General features: G+C 42.0%; 1 protein-coding gene and 1 long non-coding RNA gene across 2 annotated transcripts in view; both read left to right on the top strand.

Annotated features, from left to right (window-relative positions):
- The window catches only part of cryl1 (crystallin, lambda 1), a 98819-nt gene that overhangs the window by 15044 nt on the left and 56252 nt on the right, over nt 1-27523 (top strand). The window contains exon 3 of the mRNA XM_078545469.1: nt 22460-22586. Within this exon, the coding sequence (XP_078401595.1) occupies nt 22460-22586 (127 nt within the window). The remainder of the gene's footprint in view (nt 1-22459; nt 22587-27523) is intronic.
- LOC144682777 (uncharacterized) lies at nt 2065-4235 on the top strand. Its single transcript, XR_013577103.1, has 2 exons — nt 2065-2249; nt 2576-4235. It is a non-coding gene; the product is annotated as an uncharacterized LOC144682777 (long non-coding RNA).

The following is a 27523-nucleotide window of genomic DNA, read 5'->3' on the forward strand; positions in this document are numbered from 1 at the left end:
CCATTCCTTCACGGTCACTGGGTCAAAGCCCTGGAACTCTCTCCTTAACAGCACTGTGGGTGTACCTACACCACATGGACTGTAGAGGTTCATGAAGGCAGCTCACCACCACCTTCTAAAGAGCAATTAGGGATGGGAAATAAATGCTGGCCTAGCCAGCGATGCCCACATCCCTTGAATGAATTAAAAAAAAACTGGCAACATGGCAGAACACTGCAATTTTACCAAAGTGATAGCATTTTCCAAAGTTAAAGCGATCATAAATGGCAGCTATTCAATATGGACCTAATGCTCATTTCATCAATAGTATGATGTACATAGGGTACCAGTTTCTCTATGTAGCTTGTTTCTGACTATTGTAACTGGTAGTAGCTTGATTTGAAGGAACTCCATAATTCCAGTGATCTTTAACCAGAGAGGCAAGTCTGACTCCTAGAAGGTTAAGGCTTGCTCAACAGCCTAGGCCGATAACACTAGTGTGCTTTCCCAGGACTTCAACAGAACAGCACTATAGTCAGCTCCATTCATCAATCAGAATCATAATTTGAATACAGTGTGTAAGGACTCTTGGACTTGACAAAGCAAATTGATCAATTTGGGAGAATTTATTAAGTATAAAAAGCTAAGACTTAATAAACCAGGCAGTAGTAGTTTATAGGCCGCTACGGGCTTTGCTTCCCATTGTACCCTTGGATGCGGAGCATGCTACTCCGCCTGGACCTTGTTGCTGCTTCTCTTTGTCTTGCTGTGATGTCTTTAGGTGGTTGTGAAGTTGTCTGCTGTGGTGTTCCTCCTTTGTCGTAAAGTCTGGTTCTTGGCTTTGTTCTTTTATCTTGTTTTGGATGTGAGGGTTCCTTTGTGCACAATCTGTTTCTACCTGATTGGTTCTGAAGGCATGTAATAGTTCTGTTATTGGTCCAAGTCAGCATAGCTCTGTCCATGTGACTGACACTCGCATACTGTTATCTTATGACCACGTAAACTTTCTTTAAAGGTCTTTTGATTAATTTGAGCTGTTCTCCTGTGTCAGCAGTCCTGGGTATTCAAGGGTTACAAGCAGAGTCCACATAGCTTCTTGATTTAAGATCAAGAGTTAATGAGGTTTGCAATCATACTTTTAGCAATTATAGTCCAAACTAGTGCTTTGTTTTTATGGCTACTTGAGTTTGTTGTGCATTTTTAAACTGTTCATGTCTGTATATAACAAATCAGCCTGAGGTCTCTTAGTGGCCTCAATCACAGAATGGAATGTTAACATTGTTATGATCTAGGACAAGACCTGCAATTTTTTTACAATCCGGTTAGGGATTAATAACTTTTGTAAGGTAGACAAAATTTGAATTCCTAGGCATCTACTAGGAGAATTTAAAAAAAAAATTCCATGATTTTAAGCAAACAGAACTTTTATTATACAAAAGTCAGCAAAGCAAACAGTCAACACTCTATATGCTTAATGTCCAGAATTAACATGAGATAAACATGAATTAACAGGCAAACTATGGCCGAACACAAACCACAAACTGCACACCAAATGGCAGGCACAAACAAGACGGGTTCCACGAATTTCTCAGCAACCTACCCATATGTTGGTAATCACTGAGTCAACAAAACCCTTTAAAACTGTTTTCTTCAGGGATTTCAGCTTTTATCTTTTGAAGAGCTGGCCTGGTCCCCAGCTGACAGCAGCTCTACTGCACCTGATTTCCACAGGTACAAACCTCATCAAAAGGCAATTTATTTCCTCATTGTTTATGTGGGCTCACTTTTTGTGCTGCCAAAAAACCCGGTTACCTGGTCACTCTTCTTTTCATGCCAAAACCCCGGTCCCATGCTTTGGTTTTATAAAAACGCTTTTAAGCTATCTTTTGCACACGTGTGGCTTGTCCTCCTTGCTGCTCAATGTGCTTGCGCCAAAACTTCCAGGTACATTGGGATTTGTGGTCCTCGGTCATGGCCTGGAAAACCCACAGAAAAATCCCACGTTATAGATTTCCTCACAATGATTCTCAGTAAGTTATGAAATGGTTACAAAGCATTTTGCATCCTTTTCCACAGTAGAAGGCACAAAAAGCATCCCATGAATAATAGAAAATTAAGAGGCAAAAGGGAGGGAGGAACTTGAAACAATCACTACCGCTAAAGAAAAAGCAATGGGAATAATGGAATTTAAGGGTGAAAAGCCCCATGGACCTTATGGCTTGCATCCTAGGATCTTAAAAGAAGTGGCTGCAGAGCTGGTGTTTGCATTGGTTGTAAATCTTCCAAAATTCCCTAGATTCTGGAAAGATCACAACAGATCGGAAAATCACAAAGTTACACCTCCTTTCAAGAAAGGAGGGGGACAGAGCTGGAAACCGTAGCCAGTCTGTCATTGAAAAATGCTACAATCCATTTACTGAAGAAGTGGTGGCAGGACATTGACAATACCTGATGATTTTCTAATATGGTTTTTATGAAAGGGAAATCGTGTTTGACAAATTTATTAGAATTCTTTGAGGATATAACAAGCAGGGTGGATAAAGGGAAACCAGTGTATTTAGATTTCCAAAAGGCATTCAGTAAGGTACCACAGAAGGTTACTGCACAAGATAAGAGCTTATGACGTTGGGGGTGATCCATTAGCATGGATAGGACTAGATAACTAATGGGAAATGAAATCAGGATAAATGGATCATTTTCAGAATGGCAAACTGTAACTAGTGGAGTGCCACAGGGATCAGTGCTGGGACCTCAACTATTTATGATCTATATTAATGACAGATAAATTGACTGTATTGTAACCAGTTTGCTGCTGATATAAAGATAGGTAGGAAAGCAAGTTGTGAGGAGGATACAAAGAGTCTGCAAAGGGATTTATGTTAAGTTAGGGACAAAAATTTGGTAGATGGAGTACAGTGGGAAAATGTGAGGTTGTCCACTTTTGCAGGAAGAATAGAAAAGCAGAATATTACTTAAATGGAGAGAGACTGCAGAATGCTGCGGTACAGAGGAACCTGGGTGTCCTTGTACATGAATCACAAAGTCAGCATGCAGGTACTGTAAGTGTTTAAGGCAAACAATGTTGGCCTTTATTGCAAGGGGGATATAAAAGCAGGGAAGTCTCGCTACAGCAGTACAGGGCATCGGTGAGACTGCAGCTAGAGTACTGTGTACAGTGTCATGACGATGTGTCATGAGCAATGTGGAATATAAGCTTTTAATTTCATCGGCTGGTTAGATATATATTGAACTTCTTTAAAAGGTCTTGGCCAAGAAAAGACACTGACTAAAATGGCTGCTAATTTGCAGTGGTGAAAGTCACCTTCCCCATCATGTAGTCAAGTCTGCAGAACCCTCAAACAAAGGCGTGCCCTTGGAAGTGTAAAAGTGCCCTTTCTACATTATCAAGGGAAAAGTGGGCCATTCACGAAGTTAATAGCTGAGACATTAATATTCAGTTTTGGTTTTAAAATGCAGTTATTACAAAATGTCCAACCTGGCTTGCCGTAGTCAGTTGAACTCTGCCATGAGAGAATGTCCAGAGGCAACTATGATACATTCAGTTCAACACACGTATTACATTAGAAAGACTGTAGTCTCTGAGCTTGTAATGTATTCAATTACCTTTGGCTAGCACAATGGCTAACCGAATACAAGGAATTAATTGTCCAACTTGTTGAAGGCCACTATTGATCGATAGAGCTAACAACAGTTAAGAGAGAATCCCAGTGCCAGAGGAGACACCGTGCAATTTGATAGCCAGTCACATGACAGCAGCCATCTTTACTGCCAAGTGTAGTAAAAGACATTACAAGCTGCTAAAATCAGAGAATTCTGCAGAATGGACCTGTAACAACATCTTTCTCTCTGCATTTTAACAAGTTTGAAACCCTATCTCTGCTACATTTTGGAATACATCACAGAATTTTAAGCAAAAGGAATTTCAAGCGTAATGACACCCACTTTGGAAAAATATGGATTACAGTTTAAAAGAGACAGTCTCCAGAAAGCCAACCAGCTTGCATCAGCTGCAAAACCGGGAATTTCAAGACCATTGAGGAACATTGGAATGTATAATTCTTTATTTTCTTAAGGACTTTGACTCTCATCAATTTCACCTCCTCCACCCACTTGTTCTGATTTGTGTCTGTGTGTATGTTGCGGGATTCAGGACATTTTTTTATCTTTTTAATAAGTCTTATTTTTACGTGAATGAATTTTTAACAATAAAACTAAATCCTCACTTGTTAATTAAAGATCTTGCTGGCTTATTCCTTCATATAGCTTTACATACAGTCAAATACATATTGGATTGGAAAAAAACACACCTTTTTAAAAATTCAAACTCTGTTATAGCCAACTTCAGGAGTGGGAAAGAGGAATTTATTTGCCCCTCTGGACTTGGTTGTAACAACAGTTTTGGTCACCTTACTTAAGGAGAGATATACATGCATGGAAGCATTTCAGAGAACATTCAGTAGGCTGATTCCTGTAATTGAGGTGTTTGTCTTATGAGGAAAGGTTGAGCAGATTGGGCATATACCTACTGGAGTTTAGAAGGATGAGAGGTGATAGATGCTGAGAGGATGTTTCCCCTCATGAGGGGGGGAATCTAGAACTAGATTCTAGAGAGCACAATTTAAAAATGAGGGGTCACCCATTTAAGACTGAGATAAGGAGAATTTCTCCTTGAGTGTTAGTGTTTGGAATTCTGTTCCCCAAAGAACAGTAGGGGCTATGTCATTGAATAAATTCAAGGCTGAGTTAGAAAGATTTTTGATTGACGATGAAAATCAGGGATTATGGGGGCAGGCAAAATGGAGTTAAGGCCACAATCAGATCAGCCATGATCTTATTGAATGGCGAAGCAGGCTCCAGGGGCCAAATGGCCTACTCCTATTTCTTATGTTCTTATGGAATATTAACATGATTAAATGCTGACTATAATTGAACATAACCCCTTTGAATGCTAACACAATTAGTTCAATTTAACACCAAACATAAATCCCTTACAAGCATCAGTTTGTTAAAGATGCACTCCAAGTTCCTGGATCTTGCAGCACAGTAAGGTTCTAGAGGATGTGCTGGTATGATATACAATTTTGCCTTCCAAAAATGTCTTCTCATGGAGGCCCTTGAAAACCACGGTTCCTAATGGATCAACAGGATGAACAGTAGCCTGAAGAAGGGGATCACAGCCCATTGGTGGTTGTAAGAAATATTCATGTCAATCTGATATAGGTGATATTTTCTTGGATACCTTGTACTGTCACTGCACAAACAATTCTTTCCAACATCATCTCCCTTCTCACCAAAACTTGCTTTCATCTACTGATAGTTTGCTTTACATAGGGTATACACACAGAATGGGCCATTCGGCCTAACCAGACAATGCTGGTATTTGTACTCCACTGGAGCCGCCTGCTACGTTTTCTCCTCTAAACCTCCCATCATTACCATCTGTTCCCATCTCCCTCATATGCTTGTCTAGTTTCCCTTTAATTGCATCTATACTATTTGATTCAACAATTCCCCTTTGTAGCAAGTTTCTTCTGAATTCCCGATTGGATTTCTTGGTGACCATCTTATATTGATGCCTCTTGTTATGCTCTTGCCCACAACAGGAAACATTCTCTTTATCCAGTCTATCAAAAACATCTATAATTTTATAGACCTCTACTAGGTCATCCCTCAGCTGCCTTTTTCAAGAGAAAAGAAACCCAGCCTGTCAATACGTCCCTAATATGCACACTCTCACATTTCTGATATCACCTTTGTAAATCTTCTCTGCAGCCCCCCCCCCCCCCCCCCTGAGCCTCTGAATGCTTTTTATAATATGGCAACCATGTAGTAGTCTAGGTGTGGTCCACCCAAGGTTTGATACACGTTTAGTACAACTTCCCTACTTTTCAGTTCTTTCACCCTATATAGTGCTCAATTTGCTTTTTTTATTATGGCCTTGTTAACCTGTGCCGCAACTTTGTGACTGATGTTTTTGTACACCAAGATGCCTTCCCCCATCTAGACTCCCAGCTTCCAAGTAATAAGTGACCTCCCTATCATTCCTACCAAAATGTACTATCTTGCATAACCTGCATTGAACTTCATTTGCCAATTCTGTAAGTTTATTAATGTCCTCCTGTAATTTGCTGCAGTCCTCCTCGGCATTGACTCCCCCCCGTCCCCCCAGCATCCCAGCAATTTGTCATCCACAAATTCAGAAATTGTGCCATTGATTTGAAAGTGCAAATTGTAATGTGAATTGTAAACAGCAGTGGTCCCAGGACTGATCATTGTGGAACACCGCTCCCCACTTTCTGCTACTCTGAACTATTCTCACTCTCTTTACCCTTTATGTTGCCTTCCCACTTTCTGCTTTCTGTCTTGGAACCAGCTAGCAATCTATTGTGCCACTTGTCTCCTGACTCCACTTTCTTTAACCTTATTTATTTGTCTATTATGAGTTACCTTATTGAAGGCCTTTTGAAAATCCAGATGAAGTACATCTACCGTAGATCATGGTATAAAAGTCGACTGGTGTATAAAATGACACAATTTTTTCAGCACCAAAATTCATGATTTTTTTTACAATTCTTCCTCTGGATGTGGGTATTGCTGGCTGGGCTAGCATTTATTGCCCATCCCTAGTTGCCATTGAGAAGGCGGTGGCGAGTTGCCGCCTTGAGCTGTTGTGGTCCGTGAGGTGTAGATACACCCATTGCGCTGTTAGGGAGGGAGTTCCAGGATTTTGACCCAGTGACAGTGAACGAACGGCGATATAGTTCCAAGTCAGGATGGTGTGCGGTGTGGATGGGATCTTTCAGGTGGTGGTGTATTTGCTGCCCTTGTCCTTCTAGGTGATAGAGATTGTGGGTTTGGAAGGTGCTGTCAAAGGACCCTTGTTGAGTTGCTGCAGTGCATCTTGTAGATGACACATCCAGTTGCACTGGTGGTGGAGGGAGTGAATGTTTAAGGTTGTGGATGTGGTGCCAATCAAGCAGGATGCTTTGGCCTGGATGCTGTCGAGCTTCAAGTGTTGTTGGAGCTGTGTTAATGCAGACAAATGGCTGGCATTCCATCATGCTCCTGACTTGTGCTTTGTAGCCAGGATTTGGGGAGGCAGGAGGTAAGTTACTCGTCACAGAATACCCGGCCTCTGACCTGCTTGTAGCCACAGTATTTCTGGTTAATGGTAAACCCCCAGGATGTTGATAGTGGTGGATTTTAGCAGCAGTAATGCCATTGAATGCCATAGGGAGATGGTTAGATTATCTCTTGTTGGAGATGGTCATTGCCTGGCACTTGTGTGGCGTGAATGTTATTCACCATTTATCAGCCCAAGCTTGAATATTGTCCATGGACACGGACTGCTTCAGTGTCTGAGGCGTCACGAATGGTACTGAACATTGCGCAATCATCAGCGACCATCTCCACTTCTGACCTTATGAAGGAGGCCATTGATGAAGCAGCTCCTGCAACAATGTCCTGGGACTGAGATGACTGACCTCCAACAACCACAACAATCATTGATGGAATCATGCGGTCTATGTTGTCAAGAAGGTGCGTGGGAATTTAAAACACCCACACAGAGCAGAACGTGTGTGGCAAATGACGAACAGAAAAAGGTCCTCTGGCAAAAGGAATGAAGTATGAAGCTGGTTTCAAGCTAAAAGTCATAACATTTGCTAACTTGTCAAATATCTGTGCTGCAGCAAGAGAATCTGGTTAGTAAAAAACTGGTACAAGAATGAAGAAGGAGGAATCTGCCTTGAAGAAAATGCTCAAGATCACATGCACCATGAAAACCAAGACCTGATCTCAGAATGGGTCCTCAAATTGCCAGAATGGTTACGTTGTCATCAGAAATGCAATGCGTATCTACACACTTAAGTGGGGCAAATTAGACAGAGTCCAGCAAATATTTCAGGGCAACAGCTAGTTGGTATAGCTGCTTTATGGAACAAAAATGTCCAGCGTTGCGGCAGAAGACCAAGATCGCCCAGACTACCAAAAGACCATGGATGCCAAAATTACCAATTTCCAACAATTCATCATTAGACAGATACAAACACATGAGTTTCCAATATGTCACATGGGGAACATGGATGAAATGCCCATGAATCTTGATATGCCCAGCAACCAAATTGGACTGGAGAGGTTTGAAAACAGTTCTAGTGAAAACCACTATAGCCAACAGAACGAAATTAAAGCCTATGGTGATTTTCAAACGTAAAACCATGCTGAATATAAAGTTCCCTGCAGGAGTTTTTGTGTATGTCCAATGACAACGGTTGGTTATTGTGGTCAATAGCATGTGGAATAGGTGTCCTGATGGCCCACACAAAACTAAGCTGATAGAGTGGCACGTGGTCAGATCTCACATAACCGATGAGATCAAGTGCCTGCAAAGAAATAACACCCACTGTATTTCAACCTTTTTGGATATGTGCCAAAACAAGCCATTAAAAGATCATGTTTGCGCCAAATGGAATAGGTGGATGGTTGATGGAGAAAAATCCTTCTCAAAGAGTGTGAATATGTGCGTTTCCCCACATGATGACAAAACCACACACAACATCAAATCATGGGATGCTATTATGCAAAAACCGTCAGATTGTTCAGAAATATGTGGAATATCCACTTCAGTGGATGGAGAGGAAGATGATTTATTGTGGATGGATGAGTCCGAAAGTGAAAGCACCAAATCTGGTGCTTTGCCAAAATGACTCAATTGCCAAGATGACTCAATGAATTTGATGAACTCTTTGCATCGGATGCTGAAGACAATGAATTTGACAATTTTAAAAATGTTTTGATTGTGGTTAAAGGGATCCTTGTAGAATTAATTCATTCAATAAAACGTGTCACATTGATTTAATTTACTGGTGTTATGTTTATTTTTTTCCCATTTCAAAATAGCAACCACCTACACCAGCACCAGCAGTTCACATTTTATACTCTGCATATAAACCGACTACCATTTTTTGGAAGGATTTATCAAGGTTTCAAAAGTCGATTTGTATGCCACGATCTACGGTACTATATTACCATTGTCTACTCTCTCTGTTACTTAATATTAATAAGGTTGGTCAAGATGTTCCTTTTTGAAATCCATGCTGACTAGTCATTATTATAACTCATTTCTAGATGTTCTTCAAGTCTCTCTTTTAACAATGATTCAATTTATTTTTCCTACCACTGCTATGAAGCTGACTGGTTTATAATCCTCTGAAGGTGTTCTGTCCTCCTTAAATATAGAAATTACATTAGCAATTCAACACTCTTCTAGCACTAGACCTTTTGTCTAACAAGTTATTAAATGAGTATTAATGCTTCTGTTATCTCTTTCCTAGATGCTTTTAAAATATGTGGATGTAATCTATCAGGACCAAGAGTTTTATCCTCTTCAAGTGTGTTTAGTTTGTTCAGCAGCTCCTTATTTTTAATTTTAAATGCACATATCTCATTACTCATCTCATCGTTCAATGTAATGTCTACCAGTTCTATCTCTGTAGTAAATACTGATTTGAATTAATTGTTTAAATATTTCTGCCATCTCTCTATAGTTACCTGCGGCATGATCCTTTGTGTCCATAAAGGGTCCTATTCCCATCAGACCCCTCCTTTGTTATCGCTGTGCCTGTAAAATATTTTACTATTTTCTTTAATGGTACTTGATAATTTAATTTTATAGTTTCTCTTTGTCTTCCTAATGGTTTTTTTTTGACTTATATCCCAATCTTTTCACTTTTTCTCTCTGCAGTCTATCTACTTAATGTGTACATCTTTTCTAAGCCTCAATCGTTCTCATCTTTATTCATCCCTGAAGTTCCACTAGTGTTTAGTTTGTTCTTTTAGAACAAAGAACAAAGAAAAGTACAGCACAGGAACAGGCCCTTCGGCCCTCCAAGCCTGCGCCGATCATACTGCCTGTCAAACTAAAACATTTTGCACTTCCAGGGTCCGTATCCCTCTATTCCCATCTATTCATGTATTTGTCAAGCTGCCTCTTAAACACCACTATTGTACCTGCTTCCACCACCTCCTCTGACAGCGAATTCCAGACACTCACTACCCTCTGTGTAAAAAAACTTGCCCCGCACATCATCTCTAAAGTTTTCTCCTCTCACCTTAAATCTATGTCCCCTAGTAATTGACTCTTCCACCCTAGGAAAAAGCTTCTGACTATCTACTCTCTCCATGCCACTCATAATTTTGTAAACTTCTGTCAAGTCGCCCCTCAATCTCCATCGCTCTAGTGAGAACAATCCGAGTTTCTCCAACTTCTCCTCATAGCTAATAATCTCCAGACCAGGCAGCATCCTGGTAAACCTCCTCTGCACCCTCTCCAACACCTCCATATCCTTCTGGTATTGTGGCGACCAGAATTGCACGCAATATTCCAAGTGTAGCCTAACCAAGGTTCTATACAGCTGCAGCATGACTTCCCAGCTTTTATACTCAATTCCCCTGCCAATGAAGGCAAGCATGCCATATGCCTTCCTGACTACCTTATCCACCTGCATTGCCACTTTCAGTGACCTGTGGACCTGTACACCCAGATCCCTCTGCCCTTCGATGCACTAAAGTGTTTTGCCATTTACTGTATAATTCCTGCCTGTATTAGACCTTCCAAAATGCATTACCTCGCATTTGTCCGGATTAAACTCCATCTGCCATTTCTCCGCCCAAGTCTCCAACCGATCTATATCCTGTTGTATCCTTTGACAATCCTCTTCACTATCTGCAACTCCTCCAACCTTAGTGTCGTCTACAAACTTACTAATTAGCCCAGTTACATTTTCCTCCAAATCATTTACGTATAATACAAACAGCAAAGGTCCCAGCACTGATCCCTGCGGAACACCACTAGTCACACAGCTCTCCATTCAGAAAAGCACCCTTCCACTGCTACCCACTGTCTTCTATGACCAAGCCAATTCTGTATCCATCTTGCCAGCTCACCTCTGATCCCGTGCGACTTTACCTTCTGTACCAGTCTGCCATGAGGGACCTTGTCAAAGGCCTTACTGAAATCCATGTATATAACATCCACTGCCCTTCCATCATCGATCATCTTTGTCACTTCCTTGAAAAACTCGATCAAGTTAGTGAGACACGACCTCCCCTTCACAAAACCATGCTGCCTCTCACTAATACGCCCATTTGATTCCAAATGGTAGTAAATCCTGTCACGAAGAATCTTCTCCAATAATTTCCCTACCACTGACATAAGGCTCACCGGTCTGTAATTTCCTGGATTATCCCTACTACCTTTCTTAAACAATGGAACAACATTGGCCATTCTCCAGTCCTCTGGGACCTCACCCGTAGCCAGTGAGGATACAAAGATTTCTGTCGAGGCCCCAGCAATCTCCTCCCTTGCCTCCCTCAGTACTCTGGGGTAGATCCCATCTGGCCCTGGGGACTTATCCACCTTAATATTCTTCAAGATGCCTAACACTTCCTCTTTTTTGATTTCAACATGATCCAGGCTATCTACACACTCTTCCCTAGACAGATCGACCGCTAAGTCCGTCTCTTTGGTGAATACTGATGAGAAGTACTCATTTAGTATCTCTCCCATTTCTTCTAGATCCACACACAGATTCCTACCTCTGTCCCTGAGTGGGCCTACCCTTTCCCTGGCTACCCTCTTGCTTTTTACATATGTATAAAAGGCTTTGGAGTTTTCCTTAATCCTGGTTGCCAATGACTTTTCATGACCCCTTTTAGCCCTCCTGACTCCTTGCTTAAGTTTCTTCCTACTTTCTTTATATTCTCCACAGGCTTCATCTGTTCCCAGCCTTCTGGCCCTTTTCTTTTTGACTAATCTCACAATATCCTTCGTTATCCAAGGTTCCTGAAACTTGCCATACTTATCCTTCATCCTAGCAGGAACATGCCGGTCCTGAATTCTTATCAACTGACGTTTGAAAGCCCCCCACATGTCAGTTATTGATTTGCCCTCAAACATCCGCCTCCAGTCTAGATTCCTCAGTTCCTGCCTAATATTGTTATAATCAGCCTTCCCCCAATTAAGCACCTTAACCCGAGGACTCCTGTTATCCTTATCCACCAGTATCTTGAAACTTTCTGAATTATGGTCACTTTTCCCGAAATGCTCCTCTACTGAAACTTCGACCACCTGGCTGGGTTCATTCCCTAATACCAGGTCCAGAATTGCCCCTTCCCTAGTTGGACTATCTACATATTGTCTCAGGAAGCCCTCCTGGATGCACCTTACAAATTCTGCACCATCCAAACCCCTAGCACTAAGTGATTCCCAGTCAATATAGGGAAAGTTAAAATCACCCACCACAACAACCCTATTGCTTTTACATCTTTCCAAAATCTGCCTACATAACTGTTCCTCAATCTCCCACCAGAAATTGGGAGGCCTATAGTAAACCCCCAACATTGTGACTGCACCCTTCCTATTCCAGAGCTCTACCCATATTGCCTCGCTGCATGAGCCCTCCGAGGTGTCCTCCTGTCATACAGCTGTGATATTCTCCTTAACCAGCAGTGCAACTCCCCCACCTCTTCTACATCCCTCTCTATCCTGCCTGAAACATCTAAATCCTGGAACGTTTATCTGCCAATCCTGTCCATCCTTCAACCAAGTCTCTGTAATAGCAATAACATCATAGTCCCAAGCTCTAAGCTCATCTGCCTTGCCTGTTATACTTCTCGCATGGAAACAAATGCATTTCAGACCCCCAGTCCCACTGTGTTTAGTAATTTCTCCCTGCCTGCTCTTCCTCTTAGTCCTACTGGCCATATTCACTAGTTCCCAGTCATTTATTTCACCTGCTGACCTATTGCTCTGGCTCCCACCCCCCTGCCAAACTAGTTTAAACCCTCCCGAGTGACACTAGCAAACCTCGCAGCCAGGATATTGGTGCCCCTCCAGTTTAGATGCAACCCATCCTCCTTGTACAGGTCCCACCTGCCCCAGAAGAGATCCCAATGATCCAGATATCGGAAACCCTCCCTCCTACACCACCTGTTCAGCCACATTTGTGTTTGGTGACTTCTTCAAGTATCTTTTCTCTGGGCTCAACCTTCATGAGTTAAAACAACAGTTCAGTATTTTTATCCTATTACCACATTCTACAAGCTGTGTTACAGTGTTCTTTAATATTTAATACTGTACCACACATGCTTCACATTACTGATAAAAATTTGTCTAAGTGAGTGGAATGAGAGGGTACAGGTTTAGTGTGATGCTTTCACACTAAAGGTGAGGGAGTGTCAGTATAGTTCAAGTCTGTCAAAAGAATCAATATACATTGGTATCTATTCAAATAAAATGTCACAGAATGAGGTAATCACAGACTTAAATCCAAATGTTTTCATCTCATGGCTCACCTACAGAGTATGACTGAAAATAAGTTACATTTCAAAGTGTGTAAAATCTCTCTAAAGAATTATAACACATTTTATTGCAGTTTTCATTGGATAAAACTAATCTTTGCAATTGCACAAAGTCATTTACACCCAACCATTGTATCCCCTAGTCCAATTTACAAGCCATGCTTTTTAAACACCATTCAATTTAACTTCCACCAATTTATACACCCCACTGATATACATGCCCCCTCCCCGATTTACACTGCTCCCCCCCCCCCCCCCCCGCCCCTTCACCACCTTCACCCCCTGCAATTTACAGGATGGAGTTAGGGACTGGGGAAGGATTGTAGGAGGTTTGATATCTGGAATTGGGGAGGATGGAGATTGGGATTGTGATTGGGAGTGGGGGAGGGTGGGGAGCAGGAATCGTGGAGGCCAGATGAGTCTTTGAGGGGTCTTGGGTCCCTTCCCTGCTCTCCTTGTCCCACACGCAATACTGAAAGAACTAATTACCTAGTAGTTCCCAACAGGGATCAGCTGCCAGGTATTCTCCAGTTTCAGTTTAGCGGAATATACTTTCCCTAAACTCAGAACATCTTTTTAAATGTTTCCCATTGTTGTTCTACATCGTTGTTTGCCAATATAGTTGCCCATTTTGTTTTCCCAATTTCTATCTCAGCCCCTCAAACTCTGCTTTTCTCCAATCTAATAGTATGCTGAAAACCAGGTTATGTCCTTTTGTATAATCATCTTAAATCATTATAGTCATGATTGCCTAGATGCTCCCCTACTTTCTTATCTGCTCTGATTCATTCCCATTGCTAGATCCCATAGAGAATTTTCTCTGGTCTTTTTACATATTGGGTTAGAAAGGAGTCCTGTATACATTGTAGGGAACTGTATTTTCTTATCCCCTTTACCTGCCTCTTCTGTCCAATTATTATCAGGGTAGTTAAAATCCCCCATAACTATTTTATGTTTTTTACTCCGTTCCCCCTAATTTGCCTGCATATCTTTTCCTCCACGACCTTGCACTGTTAGCTGGTCTCTAGACTATACCTATTAGTCTGATTGATCCTCTATTACCTTTATCCATACGGATTCTATTTTTGTCTCGCTGATAGCTGCGTACCTTTTTTCTATTGCCATTATGTTATTTCGCATAAGTAGTTACTCATCTCCCCACTTTCCCTCTATCTTTTCTAAATACGTCATACTCTGCAATGTTTAATTCCCAATTCTGACTTTTCTGTAGCCATGTTTCAGTAAATCCCTACTCTGAAATCCCAGTAGTACTATCTCTGCAATGGCCATTGACAGAGATGTGGAGAAATGTTTTCTCTCAGAGGGTTGGGTGACTTTGGAACTGTCTGCCTCAGAAGGTGGTGGAGGCGGGGTCAATGAACTTTTTTAAGGCAGCAGTACGTAGATCCTTGTTAGACAAGGGAATCAAAGGTTATTGGGGTTAGGTGGGAATGTGGAAATCGACACGCAAGAAGATCTGCCACAATCTTATTGAATGGCAAAGCAGGCTCGAGGGGCCGAATGATCCACTCCTGTTCCTTTTTCTTATGTTCTTATTTGTGAGAAAGAAGATCTTATCATACTGATAATATCCAATAAAACCTAGTTGTCAGCATGTAGGCCATAATGGTAATTCCGCTGAAATCCTCATTGATGCCTCTTCTAGACTGTACTATTCCAATTCTCCTGGCTGACCTCCCATTTTAACTCTACATGAACTTGTCATCTGAATGCTGCATGTATCTTAATTCACACCAAGTCCTATTCACCTATGCTTGCTGATCTGCACTGGCTTCTAGTCCAACAATGCCTCAGATTTTAAAATCATAATTCTTGTTTTCAAATCCCTTCTTGGCCTTGCCCTCCCTATCTTCGTAACCAACTCCAGCCCCACAAGCTTTTGAAAACATTGTGTTGCTTTTGGAATCTTGCTTATCCCTAATTTTAATCATTGGTGATGCTTTCAGTTGCTTGGGCCCTAAGCTCTCGAATTCCCTTCCTAAACCTCCCCACTGTTCGAGTTCTTTCTCCTCCTTTAAGATACTTCTTAAAACCTCCCTTTTTAACTAAGCTTTGATCAATTGCCCTGATTGCCTCTCCTTGGCTCTTTAAACCTTTAAAGCATTATATAAATGCTAGTTGTTGAGATGATGACCAGTATGTACAGCAGTAATTACATATCAGGAGGTTTTTAATGGAGCAAATGCATGTAAGTGAAGGATGCATGCAGTTAGAGACTGGGTTGTGTGTAAAGGGCACTACATGGACTCGTGTTCTCATGACTACCTTGTAGTTATTATAGTCCATCCACCATTACTGCATAGGGTGGTTGAATTGGCACTCATTCCTGGCCACCACCTGCTGTGCAGTGTTCGGTGCAGGCTCTGCTTCTCTCCTCCTCCCAAGCATGTGCAAAATGACATTGTGCCTTTATCAAGGACACTGGGGCTCTGGGCCCAGCTTCAGATTTTGCAGTGTTGACCTATATTCTTGGGTAAAGAAATTTAAGTTTTATTTCTAAAATTTATTTTTACTGACATTATCCAGTTAAGATGCTACAAGCCTTTACTTGGGAGTGCGAGCTAAGGGTGTTGCCCAAATAACTTTCCAATGACCAGCATTCATAATGTAGAGAGCTCACCGACACTTAACATTATCTTGACCTTGGAAATTGTTCAGGCCACTTTTGTTGAGCTGGTGTGAGTCAGGCATATGCGAGTTGTACTTCTTTATACTTCCAGTCAGGATTATGCCCGAGTGGAAAATGGCATATCCTGGGAAGTTTTCTCCCCTGAAATAGAAGATAAAGAGATCCACAAGAATGCAACGAAAATGGCCTTTCCTGGCCCACAATTACTCAAGGAAAATGGCTTACTGACCCTGTCAGAGATGTAGTGGCATGTCTAAGAAAGTGTGCCTACAATTTAGCAGGAGTATAGTCTTAGACCTTGCCATTTCCTGCAATCAGCCCTACAAACATCACCCATGATTGGGACTTATCTGCTTGTATTTCAAAGTCATCACTGACTTGAAGGTCTACACCAATGACTCCCTTTTTTAGGCTGTTTTGGGTGATATCTGTCAAATCAGCCAGTTCTGCAGTGACTCATTGCATACACCAAGTCACTGATTTATTTGTATACACATGTGAATAACTTTTGCTGCTTATCTATGGGGAGGTAACAGCAGTAAGTTCTGCGTTTTTTTTTCAGATGGCCACATATGCATGATTCATGGATGAAACCCATGTGGTCATAGGGGCTTCACTTAAACAATGTTAAAGCACTTATTGAATAGGAAGGAGTACCATTCAATCATTAGAATCAGGATGAATGTCAACATTAGCACCAATTCATGCAAGTAGATGCATGATCTATAGATGCAGACAGAAGCAGCATTAGCTCATTTAAAGTACAGTAGTTACAATGCAATTAATATTTCTTAATGTATATCTTCCAAATGGATTATCTTGAGTCAGATTCATGACTTTTGTCTGAAATCCACTATCCACAGTTCAAACAAAATATGAGGCATGTGCTCAGTAAGGATGCAAATGATGCATACTACAAGATAGAGAAACACAGTTTCTACGTTTAGATTGGTCTGATGTACAGCCCTGAAAATATATCTGAAACAATGGTGGTGCTGTATAATTAATTATATTCTCAGATGAGGGCATGCAGATGGAATATAGGGGTCTGGAATGCTTCGAAGAAAATTATAATATTTAGGCCAATGTTGAAGAACTGCCACCTTTGCTAGAGCTGCACCAAAGTTGATCAATCCAGGAGCATTTAAGAAATAGAATAGGTTTTCCTATGATCAGTGCCCAAGAATGTATGTTCTTGGGCATTGAGTACAGGAAATGGGGTGGAGACTTCCAGGGTTTGGGAAGCAGCTGCCTGCACCAGTAATGGCTGCTAGCTAGGATCAGCCACTCGAATAACATTCGAACATATGAAATAAGAGCAAAAGTAGGCCATTCAGCCCCTCAAGCCTGCTCTGCCATTCAATAAGATCATGGCTGATCTGTTTGTGATTTGAGTTCCACATTCCCATCTTGACTTTAACTTTTGACTCCCTTGCCTAACAAGAATCTACCTACCTCTGCCTTAAAAACATTCAATGTCCTTGACTCCACCGCCTTCTGAGGCAGAGTTCCAAAGTCGCACGACCCTCTGAGAGAAATAAATTCCCCCCATCTCTGTCCTATAAGGGCGACCCCTAATTTTAAAACAATGCCCCCTAATCCTGGACTCTCTCACACAAGAGGAAACATCCTTTCCACATCCATCTTGTCAAGACCATTCAGGATCTTACAAACTTCAATCAAGTCACCCCTCACTCTTCTAAACTCCAATGGAGCAAACCCAGTCTGTCTAACCTTTCCTCATAAGACAAGCCACTCATTCCAGGTATCAATCTAGTAAACCTCCTGTGAACCGCCTCCAACGCATTTACACCCTCCTTTAAATAAGGAGACCAAAACTGCACATAGTATTCGAGATGTGGTCTCATCAATGTCTTGTATAACTAAAGCATAACAATCCTTACTTTTATGTTCAATTCCTCTTGTAATAAAGGATAGCATTCCATTAGCCACCTTAATTACTTGCTTTATCTGCATACTAACTTCTTGTGACTTGTGCACTAGAACATCTAGATCCCTCTGCATCTTGGAATTCTGCAGTTATTCTCCATTTAAGTAGTACTCTGCTTTTTTATTCATCCTGCTAAAGTGAACATCTTCACATTTTACTATATTATATTCCATCTGCCAGATTTTTGCCCACTCACTCAACCTACCTATATGTCTGCAACCTCATGTCTTCTTCACAACATACTTTCCTACCTATCTTTGTGCCATCTGCAAATTTAGCTACCATGCATGCCCCTTTGCTCCCCTTGTCTAAGTCATTGATATAAATTGTAAAAAGTTGAGGCCCTCTTCGTATCCTGCCAATCAGAAAAAGACCCTTTTATGCATACCCTGTTTTCTGCCTGCCAGCTAGCCAATCTTCTGTTTACACTAACATGTTACCCCCTACACCATGAGCTTTTATTTTCCACAATAACCTTTGATTTGGCACCTCACCAAATGCCTCCTGGAAATCCAAGTGCAGTATGCCTGCAGGCTCCCCTTTATCCATGGCATATATTACTCCTTCAACGAACTCCAATAAATTGGTTAAACATGATTTCCCTTTCACAAAACCATTCTGACTCTTCCCAATTACCTTGTTTTTCTAAGTGTCTGGCTATAACCTCCTTGAATGATCAATTCTAATACCTTCCCCAAGACAGATGCCAAGTTAACTGGCCTATAGTTTCCTGTTTTTTGCTTCCCTCCCTTCTTGAATACAGGGATTATATTTGCTACTTTCCAGTCTGATGGAACCTTTCCAGAATCCAGCAAATTTTGGAAAAGTAACACCAATGCACCTATGTCCTCCATGAGCCACCTCTTTTAAGACCCTAGGATGAAGTCCATCAAGACTGGAGACTTGTCAGCCCGCAGCTCCATCAGTTTGCTTAGTACTGTTTGCCTAGTGATTGTAATTTCACTAAGTTCCACTCTCTCTTCCATCTTCTGATTTACAACTATTACTGGAATATTTATTGTATTGTCTATAGTGAAGACAGAGCAAAATATTTGTTCATTTCATCTGCCACATCCTTATTATCTACTATTAACTTCCCCTTCTCACTCTCTAGAGGACTGACACTCACTTTACTTACTCTATTCCTTTTTAAATACCTGTAGAAACTCTTGCTATCCATTCTTACATTTCTAGATAGCTTCCTCTCATACTCCAATTTCTTTCTCCTGATTAACCTTATAGTCATCCTCTGCCTTTCTTTATATTCTGACAGTCATCTGACAGGTGACTCATCTTTGTGCAGTTATATGCGTTTTCCTTAAATTTGGTGCTTTCCTTAACTTCTTTAGTTAACCACAGATGGTGGGTCCTCCTTTTAGAATTTTTCTTTGTCCTAGGAATATACTTTGAGTATTTTGAAATATATCCTTAAGTGTCAACCACTCCATCTCTATTGACCTATCCTCTAGCCTAGTGTCTCAGTTCACTTCAGCCAGCTTGGCTTTCGTGCCCACACAGCTACCCTTATTAAAGTTTAAAATACTAGTCTTAGACCCACTGTTCTCCCTTTCAAACTGGATGTAAAGTTCAATCATATTGTGGTCATTGCTGGGTGCCTTTACTCTGAGGCCATTAATTAATCCTGTCACATTACACAATACCAAGCCTTAATGTAACCTGCTCTCTGGTTGGTTCCAGAATGTGCTGCTCTAAGAAACTATCTCGAAAGCATTCTATGAACTCCTCATCCAGGCTACTACTGCTAATCTGATTTTTCCAGTTCATATGTAGACTAAAGTCACCCATGATTATTGCCGTCCCTTTATCACATGCACCCAATATTTCTTCTTGTATACTTTGACCTACATTGTGGTTACTGTTTGGGAGCCTGTAGACCACTCCCACTAGTGACTTCTTTCCCCTACTTTTCCTCATCTCCGCCCAAACTGATTCCACACTCTGATCTCCTGAACCAAGGTCATCTCTAACTATTGCATCAATGCCATCCTTGATTAACAATGCTACCCTTTCACCTTTACCTAGCTTCCTATTCTTCTTGAATGTCATATACCCCTCAATATTCAGGACCCAATCCTTATCATCCTGCAGCCATGTCTCCGCAGTGGCTATTGGACCATATTTATTTACTTCAATGTATCAATTCGTTTACTTTGTTATGAATGCTACGCACATTCAGAGACAGAGCCTTTGGTTTTGTGTTTTGTTGACTGGTGTATTTTTAGGTTTCTTTCTCTCCGTCCCTTCCTGCCATTCTCTGACCCTCATTTCCCATATTATTATTTTGCTCTCCTGCTCTTGATTTGCTACATCTACCCAAGCTTGATCCCTCACCCTCCTTGTTTAATTTAATGCCCTCCCTACTTTCCTAGTTATGCGGCTCGCTAGAACACTGGTCCGAGCACAGTTCCGGTGTAGACCATCCCAACGGTATAGCCCCCACTTTCCCCAGTACTGATGCCAATGGCCCACGAACCAGAACCCACTTCTCCCACTCCAGTCTTTGAGCCATGCATTCATCTCTCCAATCTTATTTGCTCTATGCCAATTTGCATGTGGCTCAGGTAATGATCCAGAGATTATTACCTTTGAGGTTCTGCTTAATTTGGTACCTAGCTCCTCATACTGATTATGTAGAACTTCTTTCCTCGTCCTGCCTATGTTGTTGGCACCTATATAGACTATGGTAACTGGATCCTCCCCCCCCTCCCACTGCAAATTCCTTTCCAGGCCTGAACAGGATAGGACCGAGGTGGTATTGGTACGTTTCTTTTCAAGAACATGAGATCAGGTGTCAGTTGTATTATCTGGGGAAAGGAAATGAAATGACTTGCTCTAGCAAGCATTGCACCCATAATATGCTTAATGTAACTACAGAACTGATTGACATCTCCAGTAGCAGCCCAGACTGATTCTGTAGGGTAAAAGTTAAGTGCACTTGTAATTTTAATAGTTGTTGCCAGTGTGCTGCTTGTGGTGAAGGTGGGCTATGTGTCTCTATCCCTTGTGATGTAATTCAGTAACGCCTAATCAGCCAAGTAAAACCTTCATAAATGCAGCAAGCTTTGCCTATATAGCAGCAGTACCAGGAGGTGATGCTGTTCCAGTACTACTCGACCAACTTCTGTTGAACCTCCTCATCCTTTTAAGAAAAGGACAAGGTACACGGCAATTCCCAGTGAGAAATAATCCAAGGTGACTGTTGCCTGCTTGTAACCTGATCTAAGATCTCTCCCTGCCCTTTATCCTGCTTATCCAACTGCTTCCAGCTGCCTAATTTTCAGAACTTTAGCTATAATTTTCACTGGCTCAGCAACAGCAGCCCATATCAACCATTTGCCTGAAACCTGAGCTGTGCTGTCTTCTCCAAATGTTTCCTCACCCATTATCTGATCTTCTGTCTGTTATGTGGTCTTCTGCCCAGTGTCTAGTCGTTGAGATTTAACTGAAGCTATCAGAAAATAGAATAGTTACAGCACAGAAGGGGGCCATTCAGCCATTGTGCTCTTGCCAGCTCTCTGCAAGAGCAAATCGGCTGGACCCACTCTCCTGCCTTTCCCCGTAGACCTGCAATTTTCTCTTCAGAGATTGATCCAGTTCCATTTTGAAAAGCACAGTTGAACCTGCCTCCACCACAGTCTCAAGCAGTGTGTCCCAGATCCTAACCAGTCACTGCATTAAAAAAAAGTTCTCTCATGTCACCGTTGGTTCTTTTGCCAATTACCTTAAATTGGTGTCTTCTGGTTCTTTGACCTTCTGCCAGCAGGAATGGCTTCTCTTTATCTGTCCAGACCCCTCATCATTTTGAACATCTATCAGATTGCCTCTTAATCTTCTCTACTCTAAGGAGAACAGCCCCCAGCTTCTCCAACCTGTCCACGTAACTGAAGTCCCTCATCCTATGAACCATTCTCGTAAATTATTTCTGCGCTTTCACTAATGGCTACCTACAGTCTAATCTGCAGTGAAACATCCATTATCAACTTGTCAGGTTGCCATTGCTTCCATCTCTAGTTGCAGGCCTCAGCCTCCTGTGAAACTGGCATAATGTTCTCTATTAGGAATCTTCCCAATGCACTTTCTAACCTGCTCCCTGTTTAGAACCATTAAATGGAAAAATACCTGTTGTACATTACCACACAGTGAAGATCTACCCATATAGAAATTGCAGTTCTCAGAACTGTATCCTATATTGTCAGCAGGTATTGGAAACCAATCCATTTGCCATCTATTTTCATAATCCATTTGACTTAACTGATCGCAATCCTGAGACCTTGTCTGCTTTAGACAATCAAGCCTTCATCTTATTAAAACTTCTGAAACTTTGTCATCCAAATATTGTAGGAAGAAAAATTTAAATGGTGGAAGCCAGATCCTGTAGACCCTTGAGGTGATAGACATTAAAAATATTAGGATATGTAAGGTTAAGAAACTTTCTATTTGTTACAGAGATAGTAACATACATTCTGTTCTTAATTTAGACAACAGCTGACTGAACTTGAGAGGACTGGCATGCTGAGAGGAACCTTCAATTCCGAGGAACAAATGCTGCTGATCGGTGCCTGTAGTGACCTTGCACAAGCAGTAGAGGGTGCCATTCACATCCAGGTCAGTGTTTCCGCTGGGTTGCAATGGTTTTCCACAAGCGAATATTTGATTCAGCTCACTCTAAGCCATCAGTGTAGACATATGCTAAGAACATTTAATACTCACTTGGGTTTATTAAATGCAGTACGATTTTGTATGTGAAATGTTACAATAGTCTCTATAGACTGAAAACTTGTAACAAAAAATGTGAATTTCCAGTGGCTGACCATAGAAATGTTAGCACAGAAAGAGATCATTCAGCCCATTGCGTCTGCGCTGGCTAAAAAGCCTAACCGCCTATTCTAATCCCAACTTCCAGCACCTGGTCTGTGGCCTTGCAGATTACAGCATTTCAGGTACAGATCTAGGTACCACTTAAATGAGTTGAAGGTTTCTGCCTCAACCAACAATCTGGGCAGTGAATTCCAGACACGTACCACCCTCTGGGTGAAAAGGTTTTCCCTGATATCCCCTCTAGCCCTTCTACCAGTCACCTTAAATTTGTGCCTCCTGGTAATTGGCCTCTCTGCTAAGGGATACAAGTCTTTCCTGTCTTCTCTATTTAGGCCCCTCATAATTTTGTACACCTTAATCAAATCACCCCTCAGCCTTCTCAGTTCTAAAGAGAACAACCCTAGCCTACCCAATCTTTCCTCATAGCTACAATTTTCAAGCCCTGGCAACATTCTTGTAAATCTCCTTTGTATTCTCTCGGTGTTCACAAGTGAGAGGGACGACATGGGTATGGAAATCAGGCAGAAGAACTGTGATATAATTAAAGAAATTAGCATAGAAAGGGAGGAGGTTCTAAGTGGTCTGGCAGGCTTAAAAGTAGATAAATTTCCAGGCCCGGATGAAATGTATCCCAGGGTGATGAGTGAGGCAAGGGAGGAGATAGCAGGGGTGCTGGCAATAATTTTCAATACCTCTCTGGCCCCAGGAGAGGTGCCAGAGGACTGGAGGACAGCCAATGTGGTATTGTTATTCAAGAAGGGAGGAAGGGATAAACCAGGGAACTACAGGTCAGTCAGTCTAACCTCAGTGGTGAGGAAACTATTGGAACCAATTCTGAGGGACAGAATTAATCTACACTTGGAGAGGCAAGGATTAATCAAGGACAGACAGCATGGTTTTGATAAGGGGGGAGGTCATGTCTGACCAATTTGATTGAATTTTTCGAAGAGGTGACCAGGTGTGTAGATGAGGGCAATGCATTTGACGTAATCTACTTGGACTTCAGCGAGGCTTTTGATAAGGTCCCGCATGGGAGACTGATAACGAAGGTAAGAGCCCATGGAACCTAAGGCAAATTGGATCCAGAATTGGCTGAGTGGCAGGAAGCAGAGGGTGATGGTCGAGGGGTGTTTTTGTGACTGGATGCCTGTGTCCACTGGAGTTCCACAGGGATCGGTGTTGAGTCCCTTGCTGTTTGTGGTATATATAAACGATTTAAACTTGAATGTAGGAGGGTTGATCAGTAAGTTCGTGGATGACACAAAAATTGGTGGGGTGGTAAATAGTGAGGAGGATAGCCTTAGATTACAGGATGATATAGACGGGCTGGTCAGATAGGCTGATCAGTGGCAAATGGAATTTAATCTGGATAAGTGTGAGGTGATGCACTTGGACAGGACAAACAAGGCATGGGAATACACAATGAATGGTAGGACCCTGGGAAGTACCGAGGATCAGAGGGACCTTGGTGTACATATCCACCGGTCCCTTAAGGTAACGGGACAGGTAGATAAGGTGGTTAAGAAGGCATATGGGATACTTGCCTTTATTAGCCGAGGCAGAGAGGTTTGCTGGAATTGTATAAAATGCTGGTTAGACCACAGCTAGTTTATTGCGTGCAGTTCTAGGATCCGCATTATAGGAAGGATGTGATTGCACTAGAGAGAGTGAGTGCAGAGGAGATTTACCAGATGTTGCCTGGGCTGGAGAGTTTTAGTTATGAGGAGAGATTGGATAGACTGGGGCTATTTTCCCTGGAGTAGAGGAGATTGAGGGGGGACATGATTGATGTGTATAAAATTGAGGGGCATAGATAGGGTAGACAGGAAGGAACTTTTCCCCTTGGTGGAGGGATCAATAACCAGGGGGCATAGATTTAAGGTAAGGGGCAGGAAGTTTAGAGGGGATGTGAGGAAGAATTTTTTCACCCAAAGGGTGGTGGGAATCTGGAACTCACTGCCTGAAAAGGTGGTAGAGGCAGAAACCCGCATAACATTTAAGAAGTATTTGGATGTGCACTTGCAATGCCATAGCGCATAAGGCTATGGGCCTTGTGCTGGAAAATGTGATTAGAATAGTTAGGTACATGTTTGACTGGTGCAGGCACGATGGGCCGAAGGGCCTTTTTCTGTGCTGTAGACCTCAATGACTCTATGAGCAATTATGTCCTTCCTTAATGTGGTGAACACAACTGTACACAAAACTCCAGCTGTGGCCTAACCAGCGTTTTATACAGTTCCAGCATTACATCCCTGCTTTGGTATTCTATACCTAATCCAATAAAGGAAAGCATTCCATATGCCTTCCTTACCACCTTATCTACCTGTTCTGCCACCTTCAGGGACCTGTGCACATGTACTCCAAAGTCTCTCACTCTACCCCTCTCCAATATCATCTTGTATATTGAGTATCCCCTTGCTTTTTTGCCCTCCAAAAATGCATTACCTCACACTTCTCCAGATTGAATTCCGTTTGCCGCTTTGTCATCTACTTAACCAAACCATTGATGTCATTCTGGAGACCACAACTATCCTCTTCACTATCAACTATATGGCTGATTTTTGTGTCATCTGCAATTTTCCCAATCATGCCTCCCACATTTAAGCCTAATTTGTTTATATATCACAAACAGCAGGGTACCCAACACTCAGCCACGTGGAACACCACTCAAAACTGCTTTCCATTCACAAGATATCCGTCGATCATTACCCTTTGTTTCTCATAACTGAGCTAATTTTGGATACAAATTGCCACATTCCCCTGTATCCCATGGATTTTTACTTTTCTGACTACTCTGCCATGTGGGACCTTGTCAAATGCCTTACTAAAACCCATGTAGACCACATCCATTGCACTACCCTCATCAATCCTCCTTGTTAATTCCTCAAAAAATTCAATTAGGTTAGTAAGACACAACTTTCCCTCAACAAAGCCATGCTGAGTATCCCTGATTAATCCGTGCCTTCTGAAGTAACAGTTTATCCTAGTTCTCAGAATTGATTCTAATAACTTGTCCACCACTGAAGTCAGATTGACCGGCCTATAATTATTTGGCCCATCCCTCGCACACTTTGTAAACAATGGTACAACGTTCACAGACCTCCAGTCCTCTCGTACCTCACCTGTATCTAGTGAGTATTGGAAAATGATCCTCGGGGCATCCACTGTTTCCTTCCTGGCTTCCTTTAACAGCCTGGGATACAGTCCATCTGGCCCTGGTGATTCATTCATCATCAAGGATGCCAGCACTTCCAGTACTTCCTCTTTAATTACACTTATTGTATGGAATATTTCACACTCCTCATTAAGTATGCATCAGCCCTCTCCTTTGTGGAGATGCTTGGAAGTAGGGTACTACCTTGAGGAATTCCTGCAGCCATGTCCTGGGACTGAGTTGATTGGCCACTAACAACCACAGTCTTCCTTTGTGCTTGGTATGACTCTAGCCAGTGGAGAGTTTTTTCTCCCTGATTTCCACTGACTTCAATTTTACTATGGCTCCTTGATGTCATACTTGGCCAAATGTTGCCTTGATGTTGAGGGTAGTCACTTTCACCTCAATTCGGGAATTCTGCTCTTTTTGCATATTTGGATCAAGGCTGTAATTAGATCTGAAACTGGTCCTGGTGGAACCCAAATTGAGCATGTTAACGATGAGGAAATGCTGTTTGTTAGCACTGTTGACGACACCTTCTGTCACTTTGCTGATTGATGGTAGACTGATGTAGCTGTTATTGAGCAGATCGGGTTTCTCCTTTTTGTGGAGAGGACATACCTGGGCAATATTTCACTTTTCTGTTAGATGCTAGTGATGTAGCTGCATTGGAACAGCTTTGCTGGAGGCAAGGCTAGTTCTGTAATGCAAGCCCTTAAGCACAACAGATGGAATGTTGTTGGGACCTATGGGCATTGCATCCGGTGCGCAGAGCCATTTTTTAATATCAATTGGAGTGTATCAGATTGGCTGAAGACTGGCATCTGTGATTAAGAAGAGGCAAGATAAATAATCGACTTGACAGTTCTGACTGAAGATGGTTGCAGATGCAAAACAACTTTGTCTTTTGCATTTACTTGCTGCACTCCACCATCATTGGGGATGAGATATTCATGGAGCCACTTTCTCCTGTTAGTTGTGTAATTGTCCAATACCATTCATGACTGCATGTGGCAGGACTGCTGTTCTTTGATCTGATTCATTGGTTATGGGATTGCTTGGCTCTGTCCATAGCATGCTACTTCCACCTGTGGCCCTGTGCTGTAGCTGCACAAAGTTGGCGCCTCATTTTTAGGTATGCCTGGTGAAGCTCCTGGCATGCTCTTCTACACTCCTCATTGAACCAGGGTTGGTCCCCTGGCTCGATAGTAATGATGGAGTGATGGATTTGTTAGACTGAGGTTACAGATTTTGGTGGAATCAGCTGCTGCTGATGGCCCACAGTACCTCATGGATGCTAAGTCTTGAGCTGCTGGATCGGTTTCCCATTGAGCACGGTGGTGGTGCCACACAACACAAAGAGTGTCAGCAATGTGAAGAAGGAACTTTAACTCCTCAATGATTGTGTATTGATCATTCCTACCAATACTGCCTTGGACAGATGCACCCATGATAGGTAGAGGATGAGGTCAAGTAGGTTTTTCCCTTCAATGGTTCTCACATCACCTGCCCAGCAGTAAGCTCAGTCAGGTAGCTGTGTCCTTCAGGACTCAGCCAGCTTGCTCAGTGG

Source organism: Cetorhinus maximus, chromosome 7, assembly GCF_964194155.1.
Source record: "Cetorhinus maximus chromosome 7, sCetMax3.hap1.1, whole genome shotgun sequence".
NCBI lineage: Eukaryota > Metazoa > Chordata > Chondrichthyes > Lamniformes > Cetorhinidae > Cetorhinus > Cetorhinus maximus.